Source organism: Monodelphis domestica, chromosome 3, assembly GCF_027887165.1.
Source record: "Monodelphis domestica isolate mMonDom1 chromosome 3, mMonDom1.pri, whole genome shotgun sequence".
Lineage (NCBI taxonomy): Eukaryota > Metazoa > Chordata > Mammalia > Didelphimorphia > Didelphidae > Monodelphis > Monodelphis domestica.
Window position 1 is genome coordinate 165,763,530 of NC_077229.1, and position 19,568 is coordinate 165,783,097.

General features: G+C 35.3%; 1 protein-coding gene across 16 annotated transcripts in view; it reads right to left on the minus strand.

The window, feature by feature from the left end:
- The window catches only part of RIMS2 (regulating synaptic membrane exocytosis 2), an 821,462-nt gene that overhangs the window by 637,761 nt on the left and 164,133 nt on the right, over positions 1 to 19,568 (minus strand). For all 16 annotated transcript variants that reach the window (XM_056823206.1, XM_056823209.1, XM_056823211.1 and 13 more), the window contains one exon: positions 2,021 to 2,231. In XM_056823206.1, the coding sequence (XP_056679184.1) occupies positions 2,021 to 2,231 (211 nt within the window). The remainder of the gene's footprint in view (positions 1 to 2,020; positions 2,232 to 19,568) is intronic.

The window sequence follows — 19,568 nt, forward strand, 5'->3', positions numbered from 1 at the left end:
TTAGACTTGTTGTATGGCCCTGGGGAAGGCCTCAGATTGCCTTAGTTTCCTAAACTGTAAAATGAGCTGAAGAAGGAAATGGCCAACCACTTTGGTATCTTTGCCAAGAAAATTCCAAAAGGGAGTCACAAAGAGTCAAACACAACTGAAATGACAATCTCCTCAGTTTCCTCCTATGCAAAATGACAGAATCAGCCTAGATAACCTCTGGCATCCCTTCCAGCTCTATTCTGTGATGTTATAAGTAGGAAGTTAGTGACTATATATGAATGATACATGAATGGTAAGAAAAGGCGGGAGAGTCATCATGTAGTAAGACAGGGGGACAATACATTGATATTTGTAGAATTTTTTAACCCTCTAGTGCACTGAATAATATTTTAGAGTACATTATAATTACCAATAATTAATAATCATGTTAACATATATTTAACTTCTTATCATAATTTGAATTCTGTACATTTATTGTGGAAATGGAATTATAATAAAAGTAGGATTTTTTGTTTCCTTTTAAGAAAAACTATGGAAGAAATTACTCATACTAAAACTAAAAGTTGGCAAATTCAAACTGATTTCCTCTCAAATTTTTTATTGTGGGGCAACTTATAAACAAAATGTTTACAAAACATATGTGGAAATTCACAAGTATCTATGGCAACTCTCTTAGATAATTTGTCATAATAGGAAGGGCATTAGAAGTGGAATTAGAAGACCTGGGTTCGTGTTCTACTTGTTACCTTCAACAAGTTATCTAAGTTGTCATTATGCCACTTACCTTCTTTTCTTTCATTTTCCACATCTATAAAAGAAGGATGTTGGACCTAATGACCATTATCCCTTTCAGCTCTAAATCAATGGTTTTATCCTTTAATGGATCACATTGGAATGAAGGCAAAGCTTGAGTTTCTTCTTCTATAAAATGAGGGAATTGGATTAAATGATCTGTAAGATTCCTACAAGTTCCTAAAATCATAATTCTTTGCACTAAACAACTTGTGAATGTGGTATCTTCCTGTTTTTCAGATATATATGGGTGGCCAATGGAAAATGACAAAGACAAAAAAAGACAACCCATTATTTATCCCTCAATTTAGAGTGTGACATAAAGGAGGCTTGATCTTAGCCATATCACTTACTACCCTTGTGACCTCGAATAAGTAAGACTGAAGGGAATAAATATTTGTTAAGCACCAACTACATGTCAAGCATTGTGCAATGTACTTTACAAATATTATGTCACAGCACCTCTGTGAGGGAAGTGCTATGGGTATCCCCATTTTATTGAATTAGCTAGAGGCTAAATGAAGAGTCTAGGTCACATAGCTGGTAAATGTCTGATAGCAGAACTGGACTCAGGTCTTCCTCACTCCAGGTCCAGAACTCAGTTAGTCGCAACACTGGGTACTTACTTTTCTTTAAAAAAAAAAAAAGCCTTTGCCTTTTGTCTTAGAACTGATATTCAGTATCTCTTCCAAGGCAGAAGAGTGGTAAGGGCTAGGCAGTGGGCAGTTAAATGACTTGTCTAGGGGTCACACAGGAAGTGTCTGAGACCAGAGTTGAACCCAGGACCTCTCACCTCTAGGTCTGGCTCTCTATTCACTGAGCATCCTTGCTGCCCCAACTATTTCTCTTTAAATTTCCTCATGTATAAAAGGAAGGAGTTGGTTCTGATGATTTTTAAATGCTCAAATTCTCTTTCAGCTCTGTATCTATGAGTTTATGGTCACGATCCTATAAACTAATAGATTAGATTTGAAGAAAGCCAAAATCTAGATCATACAAAAGTAAAGTAGAAAGTCAAAAAAAGTCCTAGTTAACTCAGGCTGAAGAAATTCCTTTTCCCTGACATAACAAGATCTAAGTGGGTTTTGTTTTTTTTTTTGCTTGGGTGATTTGAATAATGTCCTCAATTATTTGTTTCATTTTGCTATTGTAAACATGGCCATAATTAAATGTACTAAACACAAATAATTAAAGTGACTTGGCAATCCTGCTTAACCCAAGACATTCCTGTACCTACCTTGTTTGAGCGCAAAGACACTCGCCCTCCACAGCGCGCGCAGAATTTCGTTTGGCAATACGAACAGTTATGGCCACATCCATCAGCAAATTTTGTTTTGTGGCAGATGCCACAAGTGGGAGCATCACCCTTCTGCTCCTGCTGCTGCTGAGATTCTTCCCCCATCTTCTTGACTTGCTCCTTGTACATTTCAAACTGCTGGTGCAACTTCCTGTTAGGAAAACAGATCACACACCTCAAATTAGGTTCCCAACAGAAGAAATAAATAATTCAATTCTAATGTGAGCAATTATTTTCATGACTAATATTGCATAACATTTATTATGAGAAATATTTTTAAATGTTTAAAGTAATACAGAAATAATATTTAGCAGAACATAGAAAATCATTCAATGCAATTTGATCATTTCAAGAGGAATGTCTGGAACATTCAGTCATAACAATGCTACAGAAAGTTTGGTTCACTTTATGAACATTGGCTCAAATCTAAATTCATCACATAGATGTAAACATAGGGAGAAAGTCAATGTGACATCTAGTTGTCACTGAATTATTGGACTGAGATTTACTTGAGTCCAGTTCTAAAATCAACTGCTGTTATGTAAATTACCCAGATATTGTCTCTCAAATGCTAACTTTAAATGATCCAAGGAAGACTAGTTTATGAAAGGAAACATGTCATGGTGGATAGAGCCCTAAACTTAGAGTTGGAAGGTCTACCTCCAAATCCTTCCTTGGGAATTTGTTAGTTGTGTGATCACAGCCAAATTACTGTTTATTTATCTATCAAATGACACTATTTGTTTCAAAGAACTGTCATGAGAGTCAGATGAGATTATATATGAGGACTTCACTATGATAATAATAATAGACTAAACTTTTGTAGCACTTGATAGCTGGCAATATGCCATATGTACATTTTCTTATGTACTCTTCATGACTATCCCATCATATAGCTACTAAAAGTATTATTATTCTCATTTTTAAAATGAGGATGACGAAGCTGAGAGAAGTCATAGGATTAAGTTTCAAGATACTCTATTATATGGGTGAGGACACTGCAGTTTAAGATTCATTGAGTTGGCCAAGATCACCTACATACCAGTCTTCAGGGATGAGATATGAACATAGATTTGCTGACTCTAGAAATAGTGGTCTTTGCATTGTAGCAAAACCCACTACCTTACTGCCTTGTACAACGAGAACACCAGTAAAATTCCATAAATGAGATTCAAACTCAGTTTTCCAGAACCCCTTTCATAAGATCAAAATATTGCTATTATTATTCTGGAGGAATTAAAAAGGAAACTCATTTGGCAAAAGAAAACAAGACTGAAACTTTCTTAAGTCTAATTCTAAAATCTCAGTGACATTCCTAGTATAGGGAACTTCCTTCATTCCACTTTTGAGTGATGTTTTAAAAAGTTATTTCCAAGTCAAAATGGCTCTATGTTTCTTATTAAGAAGTTAAGAAGGGTATTGGCCACCTTTTGACTTTTCTATGTGCCCTAAATAGCTGAAACCAATTCTCAGTTGGGGTGCCTGCAAAATGTAGACATCATGAGAAACACCAGATGATTGGCTTTACTAATTGGTTAAATCTGTTCTAGAGTCTGGACACCAGTTGGCAGATGAAATAGTGCGAAATGTTAGAAGTGGAATCAGAGAAACTGTACCCCCCCCCAAAAAAAAAAGTAGAGCCAAGTTTTAAAGACACAGAGGATGACCTACCCCATAATCCAACATCACCCCATAAACAAGTGACCTGAAGTTTCAAATAATCTAGTACAAAAACAAAATTTTAAACATATTTCTCCTCCATTTCCCTGTTATAAAACCTTTAGTATCTCCTGTTCTTCAATCCCACCCCATTTTCCCAATCAATATTACAGCACTCAAAGTGTTTAAAATTGACTTCAAAACACTATTCTAAAGTCAGTGACTATTAGGAAAAAAGAACTACAAGGTCTCTGACATCTATTCTTCAGCTTTTTCTGCTCTTAATAGCTGTCTACCCTTGGTGCCTCTACCTATTCTTCTCTAACTTACTTTTTGATACTTTTCAAACTGATTTGCAAACTCATCATCCAACCAAAAACTGCTTTCTCCAAAGTTACTAATGTGCTCTTGATTTCATTCATCATCCTTCTTGATCTCTCTGCAGCATGTAACACTATTGATCACTCACTCTTCCTGGATATTCTCTTGTCGTTTGATTTTCTGGACATACTCCTCTATCCTGCTTCTCCTCCTGTCTTTTTGCCTACTCTTCCTTAGTTTCCTTTGGTCAATTATTATCTGTATGGTATGTTTCCCCTTCTTGGTAGATATACCCAAAGACTCTCTTCAGGGTATTTTTCATTCTCTACATTCTTTCAGTGATCTCATTAGTTCCTATGGGTTCAATTATCATCTCCATGTAAAAAAACTCACATTTTCTCTCCTAAGATCCCGTCCCACATCAGCAATCACCTACTGAACATTTCAAACTGGATTTTTAATAGATGTCTCAAATTTAACATGTTAAAAACAAATTATCTTTTGCCCAAAACCCACCCCTCTGAATTTTCCTATTTCTGTTAGGATAGACTAAAATTTCACATATTACCCAGATTCACAACCTCAGGATTATCCTTTATTCTTCAGTCCCCTTTACCCATTATATCCATCCACTTGCACAGTCTCATCCATTCTATCTCCACACCTTTCATATCTGTCCTTTTCTCTCTACTCACATGGCTACCCACTTTCCTCAGTATTTCATTGCTGACTAGTGTCCTAACTAAACTCTGCCTCCAGGATCTCTGTTCTTTAGAGAATGAGGAATATCCAGAGAGAATTGGTAAGACTTGTTCTGCTTGGACCGAGGTGGCCAAGTAGCAGCTATAAATTGCAATGACGCTAATTTAGACCTGATGTCAAGAGCACTTTCTAACAAGTCACAATATCTAAAAGTAATATGAGCTTCTTCAGGAGGTAAAAGGTCCCCCATATTTAGAAATCTTCAGACTACTTGGCCACAAGTCCCTTACAAATCTGAAATTCTGTCATATTGAGATTCATTTTTCCACAACATATTTAAATTATTAGGAAACAGGACAGTTTTCTTGACCTTGACTCTAACCACAAATAGCTCATTGTTTTTCCCTGCTTGTATTCCCACTGTGCTTGAATAAAGTACCGAGAGGTACACAGATGGTATCAAGGCAGGGGTTGACAACCTATGGCCTATGTACACAAAGAAAGCATGCTATCCAATTTTCGGGGTTTAAAAGTGAATACAGAGGCAACCAAAACCAGAATGGAAGAAAGACAACTGGAAGAATAGGAAGAGGGATGATAAAAGTGATGAGCAGATTTAGTTCATGAGGGAATAAAAGTAGATAGAAAAGAGGTTAAAGAGTAGAATTTCAAAGTTCTGAACATTACTTGTGATGTTTTCCCAATATACGATAAGAGATATTTGTATGTCTATTCTGGGGCCATTTTCCCAAGAGTCTTGCCAGATGCCTTGTTTCTTAGAGCACAAAAACTACCCCTAATGGTTTAAATCCTTTCAACTCTAACACTTCTGAGCAAAGTACTCACTATTCTTTTTGGTGAATGACTCCCCTGGCTCACTCTCAAATCAACTCTGCCTTATTCTTAAATGGTATATGTTACTATTTTCTCTAATGGCTCTATTTACCATCCCCATAATTTTCCAATCCAAATTGCTCCTACTTGGCCACCATTCCACTAGATATGCCGTATTCTCCTACTATAATGTAAGCTCCTTGAGGGCAGGGATTTTTTTTTTTCAGAGGAAAACCAAGATTTTAAAAATTAATTAATTTAGAATATTTTCCCATACTTACATGATTCAGGTTCTTCCCCTCCCTCAATCCTTCCCCCCCCCTTCTGGAATGATGAGCAATTCCACTAGGTTATACATGTGTCATTATTCAAAACATATTTTAATATTATTAATATTTGTAATAGAGTGATCATTTAAAGTCAAAATCTTCAACCATATCACCATCAAATTATGTAATCAATCATATTTTTCTGCATTTCTCCTCCCACAGTTCTTTCTCTAGATGTGGATAATGTTCTTTCTCATCAGTTCCTCTGGATTGTCCTAGATCATTGCATTGCTGCTAGTAGAGAAGTCCATAACATTCAATTGTACCACAGTGTATCAGTCTCTGTGTATAATGTTCTCCTGGTTCTACTGCTTTCACTCTGCATCAATTCCTGGAGATCTTTCCAGTTCCTGTGGAGTTCCTCAAGTTCATCATTCCTTTCAGCACAATAGTATCCCTCACCATCAGATACCCACAATTTGTTCAGTCACTCCCCAATTGATGGATACCCCCTTGTTGTCCAATTTTTTGCCACCTCAAAGAACATAGACTATAAATATTTTCTACTCATTTTTCCTTACTACCTCTTTGGGGTACAAACCTAGCAGTGGTATTGCTGGATCAAAGGGAGACAATCTTTTAAAACCCTTTGGACATAGTTCCAAATTGCCTTGTCAAACAGCTGAATCAATTCACAGTTCCACCAGTAATACATTAGGACCCCAAATTTGCTACAACCACTCCAACATTTATTATTTTCACAGGGAATGTTTTTGTGTTTGTATCTGTGACTCTCTATATCCACCAACCCCCTAGCACTTTACACAGTATTTGGCACATAAGAAGCACTGAATAAATGATTTTTTCATACATTGACTCATTCTTTCTAGGATATGCAGTGTATCTCCCTCACCATTTTCTCCTTTATACAATTTGTCAAAAATAAGAGTCCATCTTTCACTTGTGAGAGATAGTATATCCTATCATTCCACCCTTTGAGAACTGGATGAGGAATCTTCACCATTTCCCTACATTTGACTCATGAGCCATCAGCTTTTTCTGTCACCATTCCAATCCCATATCAAAGAACAAAGATTGAATAGTTAGAAAGCTTGGTAACCCCAACATTATGCCAGTCCATTCCCTCAGATGGTTCAGAATAATATTAGGAGGATATTGTGATAAGAAAAATATGGTGATTTGCCTAATAGATTTTTTCAGAACAGAGTTACTTTTACCAAAAGTTGGTTGAAATAGTCTACTGGAGCTTCAGAAGAGGAGAGTTTGAGTTTATCTAAAAGTATATTAACCAGCCATGTACACTAGAATGCTTTAATAAGTGTGTGGCATAGAACTAATATGAATTGAATTGAATAGCCTAAAGGGACAAGAGTAAATCATAGTATCACTTTGGGCTATTCATTTATCTGGTCTTATATAAAAAGGAAGAAAATGCCAAGAAGAAAACAATACAGAGTAATTTCCACACCTTGCCTAGAAAAGTATAAATCTGGAACCTTTATTTAGCTGGAATAGAACTCACTTTCAAAAATAATATACCAATAATATAGATAACAACAAGGATGAGAAATATCACAATAATGTTTTAAAATAAATATAATTGGTTTGAATCTGATTTATGTTATGTATTAGAGAGACTTTTTATATTGCTTAGAAAGAAAATCACAAAAGTTTATTAAAAGGTCTCTGTCAAAACATTCACATGAAATTTCATATTTAGTCAAGATTCTTTATCTTTACCAGCTGTTTTTAAAGGTGATACTTCAAATATTTTGTTCCTTTTTTATATGAAGCCACTATAACTAATTTCCTGTAGGAAATTAAACTCAGGAGGTCAATTTCCTCAACAAAACTTGTATGTACACTAGCTACAGAAATCTTGGAAATGGAAAATGTCCCTATCCCATTCACAAAATGAAATAATCTTGATTATAACTCGTGTGCTTAGAAATAATAAAACTGAACTTGGTCATTCATTCTAGATGTTCAGCATATTTTAAGAAGAAAAAGTTGTGGCTATGTAAAATGGAAAAGATATGTTATTTTTTAGATAAGCTAAAATAGGGCTATCTTTTCAGCAATCAATTTTTAAAACTTTTTTTAAAAGTCACTTAGATTAGAAAACCTCATGCATTATACAAGTCACTCAACTACACTCTTGAATTGGTAATGCCATTTTATACATATATATATATATATATATATATGCATATTCTCCAAGAAGCTAAAAGACAGATGGGAATTCATAGTTTGAAAAGTGCTTTATACATATCTCCTTTGATCTTCACAACTGCCCTGTAAAGCAGGTGTATATCATTATCTCCATTTTATAGATTAATTAAGAAGTGACTTGCAAAGTGCCAAATAAACAGTAACAATTCAAATTTTGAGACAAGATTCAAACTCAAGTTTTCCTGAGAGTCAACAGCTTTCCCTGTCACTGTTCCAACCTTTTATCAAAGAACAAAGATTGAAAACTTAGAAAGGTTGGTAATTCCAACATTATGACAATCCCTGCCCACACATGGGGCAGGATATTATTAGGAAGTTGTTATGATGGGGGAAATAGGGTGATTTGCCAACTAGATTTCTTAGAACAGAAGTACTTTTATAACCAGTTGGATGAAATAGACTATAGGAGCTTTGAAGAATTTGAATTTACATAAAAGTATTTCAACTAGCCATGTACGATAAAGTGCTCTAATAAGTTTCTGGAGTAGAACCAATCTGAACTGAACAGAAGAGAACTAAACCAAAATGTCGTAGTGATATTAATTTTCACATCTCTCCTAGAAAAATATAAATCTAGTACCTTTCTTGAGATAACTTTTCTTTTAAATTTAACTTTAAGCTAGCTCAGCTGGATCTGAACTTAATTCAAGTCAGGTGGATGCAGACCCAAATATAAAAGTAGAATAGCATAAAGTCAATTACATTGTAGAAGCAATACAATAGAAATCAGTACAGAAGTATTATTAATTTTATCTTTTCATAGCATAATAGGATGTTATTAAATGTAAGAAAAGATGAATATGGAGTTGTTTTCTTTTTATGTGGATAGATTTTTATCCAGAGAATAGTAAACATATTGAGGAAAACATGCACAATGACAACAATGCAGAAGAGAGAGATAGGGGCTGAACCTGTCGTTTCACTGGCATAGGGAACACCTTTAGTGATGAAAACCTTTTACTAATGCAGGTCTACATCTTGTCCACAATACAGTCTTAGAGAATTGTCCCAAGTGCTGAGAGGTTGAAGGATCACCCAGAGTCATGAAGCTGATATGTATACCCAAGTGCATCTAAAGCACATCTTTCTGGCTTCAGAGCTAGCTCTTTGTCCTATACCCCACAGCCTCTCTGCAGCTGTAATCAAAAAGAACACTCAGGGCAAACAAACTCAGCTTACTTTCAAAGGACAGTCTTGATTCTAAATGAAACCTACTTCACTCTTCCTGGTAAAGAAGTTGCTTGGGAAATACAGGTGTGAAATGCTGGCTAGCAAGCCCCCTTTTTTGATTACTTCTAATTAACTGTTTTTGTTAGTTTCAAAGGAGGATAAAACGGTGGTGGGTGGATTTATGACCAAAGGAATATAGTATTTTAAAAATCAATAAAAACTTTTTAAAGCCACTTGGATTGTGTCCTTTACTGTTTTTCAGTCATTTCAGCTGTGTCCAACTTTTCATGACCCTATTTGGGATTTTCTTGGCAAAGGCCCTGGAGTGGTGTGTCATTTCTTTCTCCAGTTCATTTTGTAGAGGCAAACAGGGTTAAATGACTTGCCCAGGGTGCCTGAGGTCATATTTGAACATAAGAAGATGAATCTTCCTGACCCCAGAATTGGTACTGTGCTGACTAGATGCCTTATTTGGATTTTGTCTAGCAAGTAAAATGAAATGAAAAGTTGAAATAAGTAGCTCTATGCCTAGGCACACCACACCTAGAACAATGCCTTGTAAATGACTCCCACTCATTAATTTGTTGAATTGAATTGGTTTTTTTTAACACTCTTAGGATCATATAGACATGGAAACAATGACATGGTAATAAGTCCTAAACAACCAGCTCTCCCCTAAAAATCACACACACATTACACACAAATTTAATGTGCATTTTCCTCATCAAAGACATAAATCGAGCCCTGATATATAGCATTTGCAGATTTCTGGAGTAAAAATGAGCACACTGAAAATTTAACAATCAACTTATAACTCCAAACTGGTTCCAGTATACCCCTGCTTGGGAGGGATCTAAAAGGTCTTCTACTTCAATGATCTCATTTTACAGAGGAATCGAAGATGAATCTATTGAGGTTACAGGATTTGCCCAGTATTATATAGATAGTACATGGCAGAGTCAGGATTTGAATTCATGTATACAAAACTAACATTCTTTTCACTACACCATTTAGGCAGAAACAGGGTTAGTCTTTCTTTATATGATGCCTGGCTAGATATATTGGTGGAAAAAAAAAGTAATTTCTCTAAACATCCAATAATTTCAAAAATGTATAGAGATCCTATGACTTTCCTTTGCTGCCCATATTTTGTCCAACTATTGTCAATATAAAACCCATGAATGTAGTTGAAAATAATTTTTGTTTTCTTTTTAAATGATAATTCTTTACGATAGTGGTACATTTACTCAAATATGTCAGAAAGTAAAACATTTCATTTAAATATATTTTCCAATTAATTGAAATTTTATCCTTCAGCCAATCAAGTCAAAAAATTTTTAAATGTAATTGTTTTCCAATAGATTTGTCTCCAAATTATAAAAAAATATATATAATTCCCTGCCTCAATAGCAGTCAAAAACACATGAGCTCATTGGTGAAAGCTCCACTGCAGATCACCACCCAAGATCTCTTGGCCTCCTAATTCCTCCCTAAGGGATCTATTTGACATGGTAAAATTTTCTTCTATATCTCCTGATAGTACGTGGATGTTGGTAAAGTACAAATACATGAATTCATGTCAAAGACACAGACAAATGTAGATCACTTATGCTGCTTGTCAGGGTGGTTGCGAGGCTCAAAAAATAAAGGGCATATTGTGTTTTGAAAATATTACAATAATGTATAATTATAATTTGGAGTCAGGAAGAACTATATTCAAATCATGTCTCAGACCATTAGTAGCTTCATTACATCATTCATTTGAATGTGTAAATTCTGGATTGTTTTTAATCTCTTTACTATATAGATATAACACTATCATTAAAAATATGGGTAGTTGATAGACATTCCTGATGTCCTTGACTATCATATCTTTGCCAATTTCCTGAGCTTCTCTAAACCTGGTCATGAACAGAAGAGAAACCAAAAGAAAAAGGAAATGCAGCAATGAAAAAAGTCAATACTTGACAAAGAATCAAAATAATAAAAAGCAAATAATTCCAGATCATTCATAGAACCTGGTTTTCTCCTGACTAGCATGCTGACTGACAACTATATTAGAGGAAATCATTGGATACCCTAAAAATTCACTTCCATCAGGGCCTGGATTGCTGTAGGGATTGCTTCTGATCCCATAGGAAAAGTATGTCACATCGTTTCTGTACAGTTTACTTTTATCTAAAGCTTGTTGAACAAATTCAATCTTGAAAAGAATGAATTATAGATAAAAGGGTATCATTTTGAGAAGTTATTAAAAATAAGCTATAAACAGCTTTATGCTATACACAGACACATACAGATTTGCTCCTTTGGAAAAAAATGAAACGAAATTTAGAGGATGAAGCATTTTTCTATAATTGCACTTTGTTATTCAGTCATCTCAGTCATATTTGATTCTTCATGACCACATTTGTGGTTTTCTTGGCAAAATACTGGAATGGTTTGTAATTTCCTTCTCCAGTTCATTTTATAGATGAGGAAGCTAAGGCAGTATAAAATGGCTTGCCAGGATCACAAAGCTATTTGATGTCTAAGACCACATTTGAACTCAGGTCTCCCTGACTCCAGGCCTGGCACTCACTGTACCACTTAGTTGCCTACCACTGCATAGGATGACTATTATATCCTTGTAACCAAATTTAAAAACAAATAAAAGGTGTAATTACTTTTAAAACTGTATTTGTCACAGGACAGATGGACAACTGAAAGGCATTTAATCTCAGATTGGCACAGTCACAGAAACTGGAACTAAAGTGGAATGCAGCAGGCCAACTCCTATTATGCGTTACCAAAGAAGATCGCATTACAGTAATTAATACAAGTATGCCTCACTTCACAGAGTACTGAGTTACCAGAAAAGTTGGATGCAAATTTTGATTTTATAAACACATCATATTTCAAATGTACTTGGGAACTCATCATTTCAAATAAACCTGGAGTAAATATCATAGCAAAGTGACAAATCATCTGTAATTCTGGTTTTGAATTTGGGCAGTAATTGGTTTTCATATCCTAACAAACACTGGTATTGCTCTGGATATATTGATTACAAATTTCAAACGAAACCAAATTCAGGGTTCTGGTTATTGTCCTTATGTGTTTTTTCTTCAATTGAACCAGGTGATATAATTAAACTCATTGACTAGATATATTTCCATACACACCTTTTATTACTTGGGAAAAAATGGTAAAGCTTTCTCATTAAGGATACAACATAATATAGTTGTGATTCCATATTAAACTTTCATTTTTGATTAATGAAAATCATTTTCAAATTAATTAATTAAAGGATTATAACTTTTTATAAACCTGTGTTCTGACTTTTGATCATCCAAAAATAATATAGGTTTTAAAATTTTAGTTAGAGAAATTTCTGAAAAGTAATCTGAATGAATTATATTACTAGTACAAAATATCTTTTGGAACCTAGAAGTTTTTTTTTTTTTTACAATGAATAAAATGTCATTAAGTCAATATATGATAACATAACCCTATAGCTACACAGTGTATTTTTACTAATTACTCATCAATAAATCATGCTTGTTTGAAAATAATTTCAGGTAAATGTATTGAGTATTGGATCACTTTTAAATTATTTCTCATTTATAATTTAAATTTATAAAAATATTAATAATATTTTAACTACAAATACTAATAATATGATAATTAAGTACGGCAATTGCTTTTTCCTAAGTAGCTGTTATCTTATACCTTGTACCTAATTAAGTTGACACTGAATAAGCATTAGGTACATAATAAATATTTGTTGAATTCAGAACTATTTTGTATGACTTCTGGATACAGTAACACGTGAAAGTCAGATTGAGAGAAGCAGAATTAGATAGCCTGGGACCATCCATATAAGTGACTAATTTAATTTAATGAAAAGTAGATGTTCTTAATAAGTACTCTGGTGGTGGCAGTAGCAATGATGATAACAATAATGATCACAATCAAAAACACATTTATATGGTGCTTTAAGGTAAAAATTGGCAAGACTGTACTACGATCTACTTTTTCAAAATCTCAGTAGAATAGACCTAACTACAAAATGAATTTTAGTTACTAAAATAATTAGTGATATATATTCTTCACAGGACAAAAAAGAACCCCACAAATCTCTGTTGACAGTAAGCTGTTGTTATCGGTGGTGGTCCTTGGTTTTTGAAGGGGATCAGTGACATCACCAAGTGATATCTTAGCTTGCTCATGAATTGGATTAAGTGAGAGCTGCCCAGCCATCAGTCCCACTCTCTTCCTATGTCATAGAATTCAAGTGGCAAAACAAAAATCAGAATAACTGGTGATGGCCTTGAATGCAGGGGATGAGCTTGGCATCTTTGATATCTGACCAAGCTCTATGAACTCCACAGTGTTTGCTTCAGTTGCCTTCATGGACTATAAAACAAACTATCCTCATCTGCTCATTCTTCCAGGGAAAGTTTTCACATGCTTACTAAGTTTGATGTCTGTCAGTAACCCTGTACCTGGTTTAGTCCATCTGCCAAAACTATATTACTGGGCTATTCTTGGAACCACAGTTGAGGGTTGGGCGAGACGTGGACCCCAAAGATGGATGAGCAGCCCTGAAAAGGGTTCAGCAAGCCTCCATGCCAGAGAAGCTGGTCCTCTGAACACCACATTCACCCCTGCTAGTAAGCTAAGAGTTCAGAAAGAGAACAGAACACTTTCAGGGAATGAATGCTTTTTCAATGTACTATGCTTCACCCTTATCTATCCAAAGAGGTTTGGGAAGACAAAGTTCAAATTTCAACTAGCAACTAAAATACATACTGTTTTGCATCCATTGAGCATTCAAGAAATACTCTGGAAAAGTGACTACTTAAGTACTTAGTTTCTTATGAGCTACCTAATTTAATTCCATAGTAATCGAATAAATGGTAATTTAGGGTTCTGAAAAAGCTACTATGTTTCCCTGAGCACCTAAGTTGCTGAGAGAGTGACTTGGGCACTAGAAATATTGTTTCATTAATTATCTTGTAGACTAATATTTCTATCACAGTGAGGATTGATTCATATAGCCACAACCCAGTAGAGCATTATGCAACTGGCCAGATGAATTGGCATTTACTTTAAGGTAAATTAACTGGAGCAACTTTACAAATGATCCCCAAATAAACAACTTTCTTACATATCCTGATATTATATACATATGTATCCTGATCTTAGTTGAAACACACGTGCGTGCACACACACACATATATATATATATATGTACATATATATATGTACATATATATATATATAAAATGCAGAGGTTACAGCCAGTTCCAAAGGGAATCGCCACAGATTATATTCAATATAATCTGTGGCGATTCCCTTTGGAACCCGCTTATAACACTGGAAAGTATATAGTTCAAAGTAGAAGCTAAATTTTAAAGTTGAAAGAAGATTGAATAACTGACAACTGTTATTCTTTTTTTAACCCTTACCTTCTGTCTTAGAATCAATACTGTGTATTGGTTTGAGAGCAGAAGATAAGGACTGGGAAATGGGGGTTAAGTGACTTGCCCAGGGTCAAACAGCTGGAAAGTGTCTGATACCAGATTTGAACCCAGAACCTCCTATTTCTAGGCCTGGCTCTCAATCTGCTGAGCCATCCAGCTGCCCCCCAACTGTTATTCTTAAAAGGTTTCAAGGATTCAACTTTTCTTCAAAGTGAAAGAAGATATTAGAAAACTCTCCACTAACTGGAAGTCTTTTCATTTATGTGACACATTTTGACTTCTGAGTTGTATCCCTCCTTCCCTCTCTCCCAGCCCCACATAAGAGAAGACCAATGTGTGATATAAATTTGTGGAACTATATAATATATGCCTTGCACATAACAGTTCTTTTCCTGGAAGTGGATACCACCTTTTTTTAAACCTAAGCAACCTGGTCAGAGAAGACATACTAAAATACACAATGGCATGGAGTCAGCAACTAATTCTCCAGATTACAACTAATTTGCACTCAGCAGAAGTAGTTTTCCATCTCCAAAGTCCTGGACCAAATGGGCAATGATGCTCATAGGCAATAAGAAACAATATTATAATGGTATGGTTACAAATCATCTTTGGCAATTTTAAAGTCAACAAAGAACACATAGCTAGGCAGAAAGTTCTTAAAATTTCACAACTGCTATTTCTGATTACTCTCTAATTGATGTCAAGTTGCAAACTCTCACTCACATAGCAACTATCATAGTGAGAAAGTATCACAATGAAGAAAGTACTGGACTTAGAGTCCAATATTCAAATGATGCCTCAAACCCCAGGGTAACTTCATTTCTCTGAAAACAATAACTTAATTTCTCTCATCTTTTTTGTTTTGCTTTGCCTTTCTTTGCATCCTAAGCACAGTATCTGGCACATAGTAGGTGCATAATGAATGTCATTTATTAGGAGCAGCTAGGTGGCTCAGTGGATTGAAAGCCAGGGCTAAAGACAGGAGGCCCTGGGTTCAAATATGGCCTCAGATACTTCCTAGATGTGTGATGCTGGACAAGTCAATTAAAGTCCATTCCTTTGTCCTTACTATTCCCCTGCCTTGGAACCAATACATAGTATTGAATCTAAGACAAAGGGTAAAGGTTTAAAAAAAATAAATATGATTTCACTGATTGACTGGCCCAAATTCCCTCACCTATAAAGTGGTAAAAAATAGCAAGATCAACCTCACAAGTTCTGTTGAGGATCCATGGAAAGAATGAACGCAACATAATTTGTGAAATTTCAAGTACCATAAAATGTCAGCTATTACCATTATAGACTGAATGTGGTACACAACAACTTCCTTTAGTGTAGGAGTCTACATTCACTTGAGAGTAGCAGTTGGCAACAAATTCACAGCTCTTGTCTTTATGGCTATGCAAGCATTTAGATAAAGACAGCAAAGGCAGAGTTTAATTACATATGTGTGTGTATGTGTATGTCTAGAGCTAGAAGCACACATTGCCTACATTATTGTGTTTGGGTGTCTATACACACACACACACACACACACACACACACACACCTACTACCAGGAAAAGGGTTGAAGGGGGGGAAGTTCCTAAATTAAATAAGGAGAAAATCCTAGCAGTCCAATGGACAAGGAATCAAATTACCCTTTGATCTTTCATTACTAAATTAATGCTAGCAACTACTTTTAACACTGGCCTAAGCCCCATTATACAAATTCCATACATTATACGTCTCACACAGTTACCCTCATCAAAGGTGCAAATATCAATGCTAGACTCAAGTAAAATTACAAAATAGAAATTTATTAGAAGAATCCCAACAGCAAACCTTTCTTGTAATGGCAAGAGCACTGAACTTAAAATCTGAAAACCTGGGTTTGATTTCAGGCTAACCATTTACTAGTTGCATGTCTCTTGCCGTGCTATTTAAACTGTCTGAATAGAATAAGGCTTGTGGCATGGTAGATGGAGAGCTAGCCTTTGTGAATCATGAGCCTTAGCCTTTCAGTGTCCTTAGACATCTCTGTAAATCTCTTAAACTGCAGAGAAGGTACTAGTCTGCAAAAAGGAAAGCAGATCCTCAAGGGGAGTCTTCTTTGCAGATGAAATGAAAAATCCATTCAAAAATCAATACACAATGCTTATATTACCTCTTTCATTGGTTTTACATGAGAATAATATTTTTTAAACTAAAAAGTCATGCTGGGCATCCCAAAAGTCTAAGAGCAGCTTTACCCATTAATAGTCTAAAAGACTTTTATATAAGTGTTATTAATTTAATCCTCCCAATGTGATTCCAATAAAGCTCAACAAATATAATAGAAGAAATGTTTATTGAAAACCAACTTTATGTGCGACACTGTGTTAGATACTGTGGCAGATACAAAGCTCAGATTATATTTTGCCCTGCTCTCATGGAGCTTATAGTGAGATAAGACACAAACAAGGATAGATAGAACATCCAATATTATATGACATTGTAAATGTGTTAGAGAGGTACAAAACAGTCTGTTAGGTGAAGATGGGGTGAAGGAAAGAGAAGATTATCAACAGAAAGATCACTGAGAGTTTCTTAGGGAAGTCAGTTTTTATAGAAAACTCATCAGAAGCCTGTATGCCCTAAACCACAAACTTTGCCACTTGAGGCAAACCCAGGCAAGACCCACACTCCAGAATTTCCATTCTTTTCCTCCTCTGATTTAAACATATATCTGTCCAGTGCTCTATTGTTTAAAGCTCTTATGAGATAGCCTATTAGCTGATCTAGTAAAACGATTTGAGCTAAAATTTGAAGGAAGATGATGATAACTTTAGAATTTCTCATCCCAGAAAACAATTTAAGAGTCAGATTTTAACCCAAATGATTAACTAACCTTAGGGTTTCAAACATAGTGGCAGATAGTGATGTTTGGGAGTTCTGCCTACTCTTGCCAATAGATAGCATCAACAATTGTCACCATTTTAGACATATAGAGCACTTAAGGGTTTGCAAAGGGCTCTCAGTAGATTATCTCATTTGATCCTCACCACAACCCTGTGAAGTATTTGCTATTATTATCCTCATATTACAGATGAAATTGAGATTAAGGGAGGTCAGATGACTTGCCCAGGGACACACAAATAATAAGTGTGTAATTCAGGATTTGAACTTATCTCCCTGATTCCAATCTCACACTCAGTCTACGAGAACATCTAGATGCCATAATAATAATTGCTAACATTTATACAATCTTTAAGGTTTGAAAGGGCCTTAAGTATATTCTTTTATTTTATCTTTACAACAACTCTGAGAAGCAGGTGATATTATTTATTCAAATTTAACAAATGAGAAAAATTAGCCAGACAACAAGTTGGTGACTTGCCCCAGGTCACATAATTGTCTCTCTATCCAACTATCTATCATCTATCTAATTATAGCTATATAGGAATACTAGGTGATGTAGTAAACTGAGAGCTGGGCCTAAAATGAATTCAAATCTGACCTCAAGCACTTACTAGCTCTGTGACCCTGGGCAAGTAACTCAACTTCAGTTTGCTTCAGTTTTCTCAACTGTAAAATGGAGGTAATAACATCTATGATGCACGGCTATTGTGAGAATTCAATAATATTTGTAAAGCCCTTGTCTTAGTAGGCACTATATAAATGCTTATTCCCTTCCCTCCCTTTCCTTCCTTTCTCTATCTAGCTATATTAACATAGAAATATTGCTATTGTCTCCATAGAGATAGAAATATCTATATAGAGAACCCTATTTCTATAACTTTGTAACAGCTAGTTTTATATATGTCTCTCTATATAGAAATATCTGCCTCAAAAGAGAGAGGGAGAGACACAGGTGATAGAGACAGACAGACAGACAGACAGAGACAGACAGACAGATAAACGGATTTGATGATCAATTGATAGAAAATCACTCAGAGATCTAGGTAGCATATCCCCCCATAAAAAAGTACAAGAAGGCTGCCAAGCATGGTAAATAATATTAATACATGGCTTAACATAAAAAGAAACTTCCCAGCTATTAGAGCACTCCAAAAAAAAATGGAACTGGCTACCTTGAAAAGTAGCAGTAACTTCGTAGAAATGCAAAGTCCCTGATTTCCATTAAGAAGAGACAGACCATAGACCAATACCATCATTTTAAAGATGAGACAACTAAGACAGAGATTAAGTCATATGCCTTCTATCTTACAGGCAGAAGTGGTACAATGCCCAATTTGAACTCAGGTATTCAGACACCACATCCCATATTCTCTCCACTGTACTACCCAAAAGGTCTTTACAGTCTAGACACCTATTTCACTAGTATGATGTAGAGGGTGGGATTTTTTTTTACTCATGATTAAAATAGATAGCTATTAAGATCTCTTCCAATTCTGAAATTCTGGGATTCTGTAGGACTAGTTTAGATGACATCTAAAGTCCCTATGATCCTTTGAACTTATGAACTGCATCCTGGGACCACTCAGAAATTCCCATTTTTTATTTTCTTGGATCAGAAGAATGGCTCAGTTCTATTTTTCCCTTATTAGGTAGGTGACCTATTTGCGTCTTTCTAAGGATAACAGGAGGGAACTGGAGAGACAGCTGAAATAAGTCAGTCTAAGAAAAGAAATTTCAGCTAACAATTGATTCCAAACAAGGGAGATTTTGAGGACATTGCCTCTATTCCTCTGTGGTGCTAATTCAACCATGTAGGTTAACTCCACCAGGGAAGGTAAGTGTCCTTAAAAAGACCCACAAACCATGTAGAGCCTATGTTGAAATATCAGTCCACAAGTAGTTGTTAAGTACTTTCTATGAGTACTATGC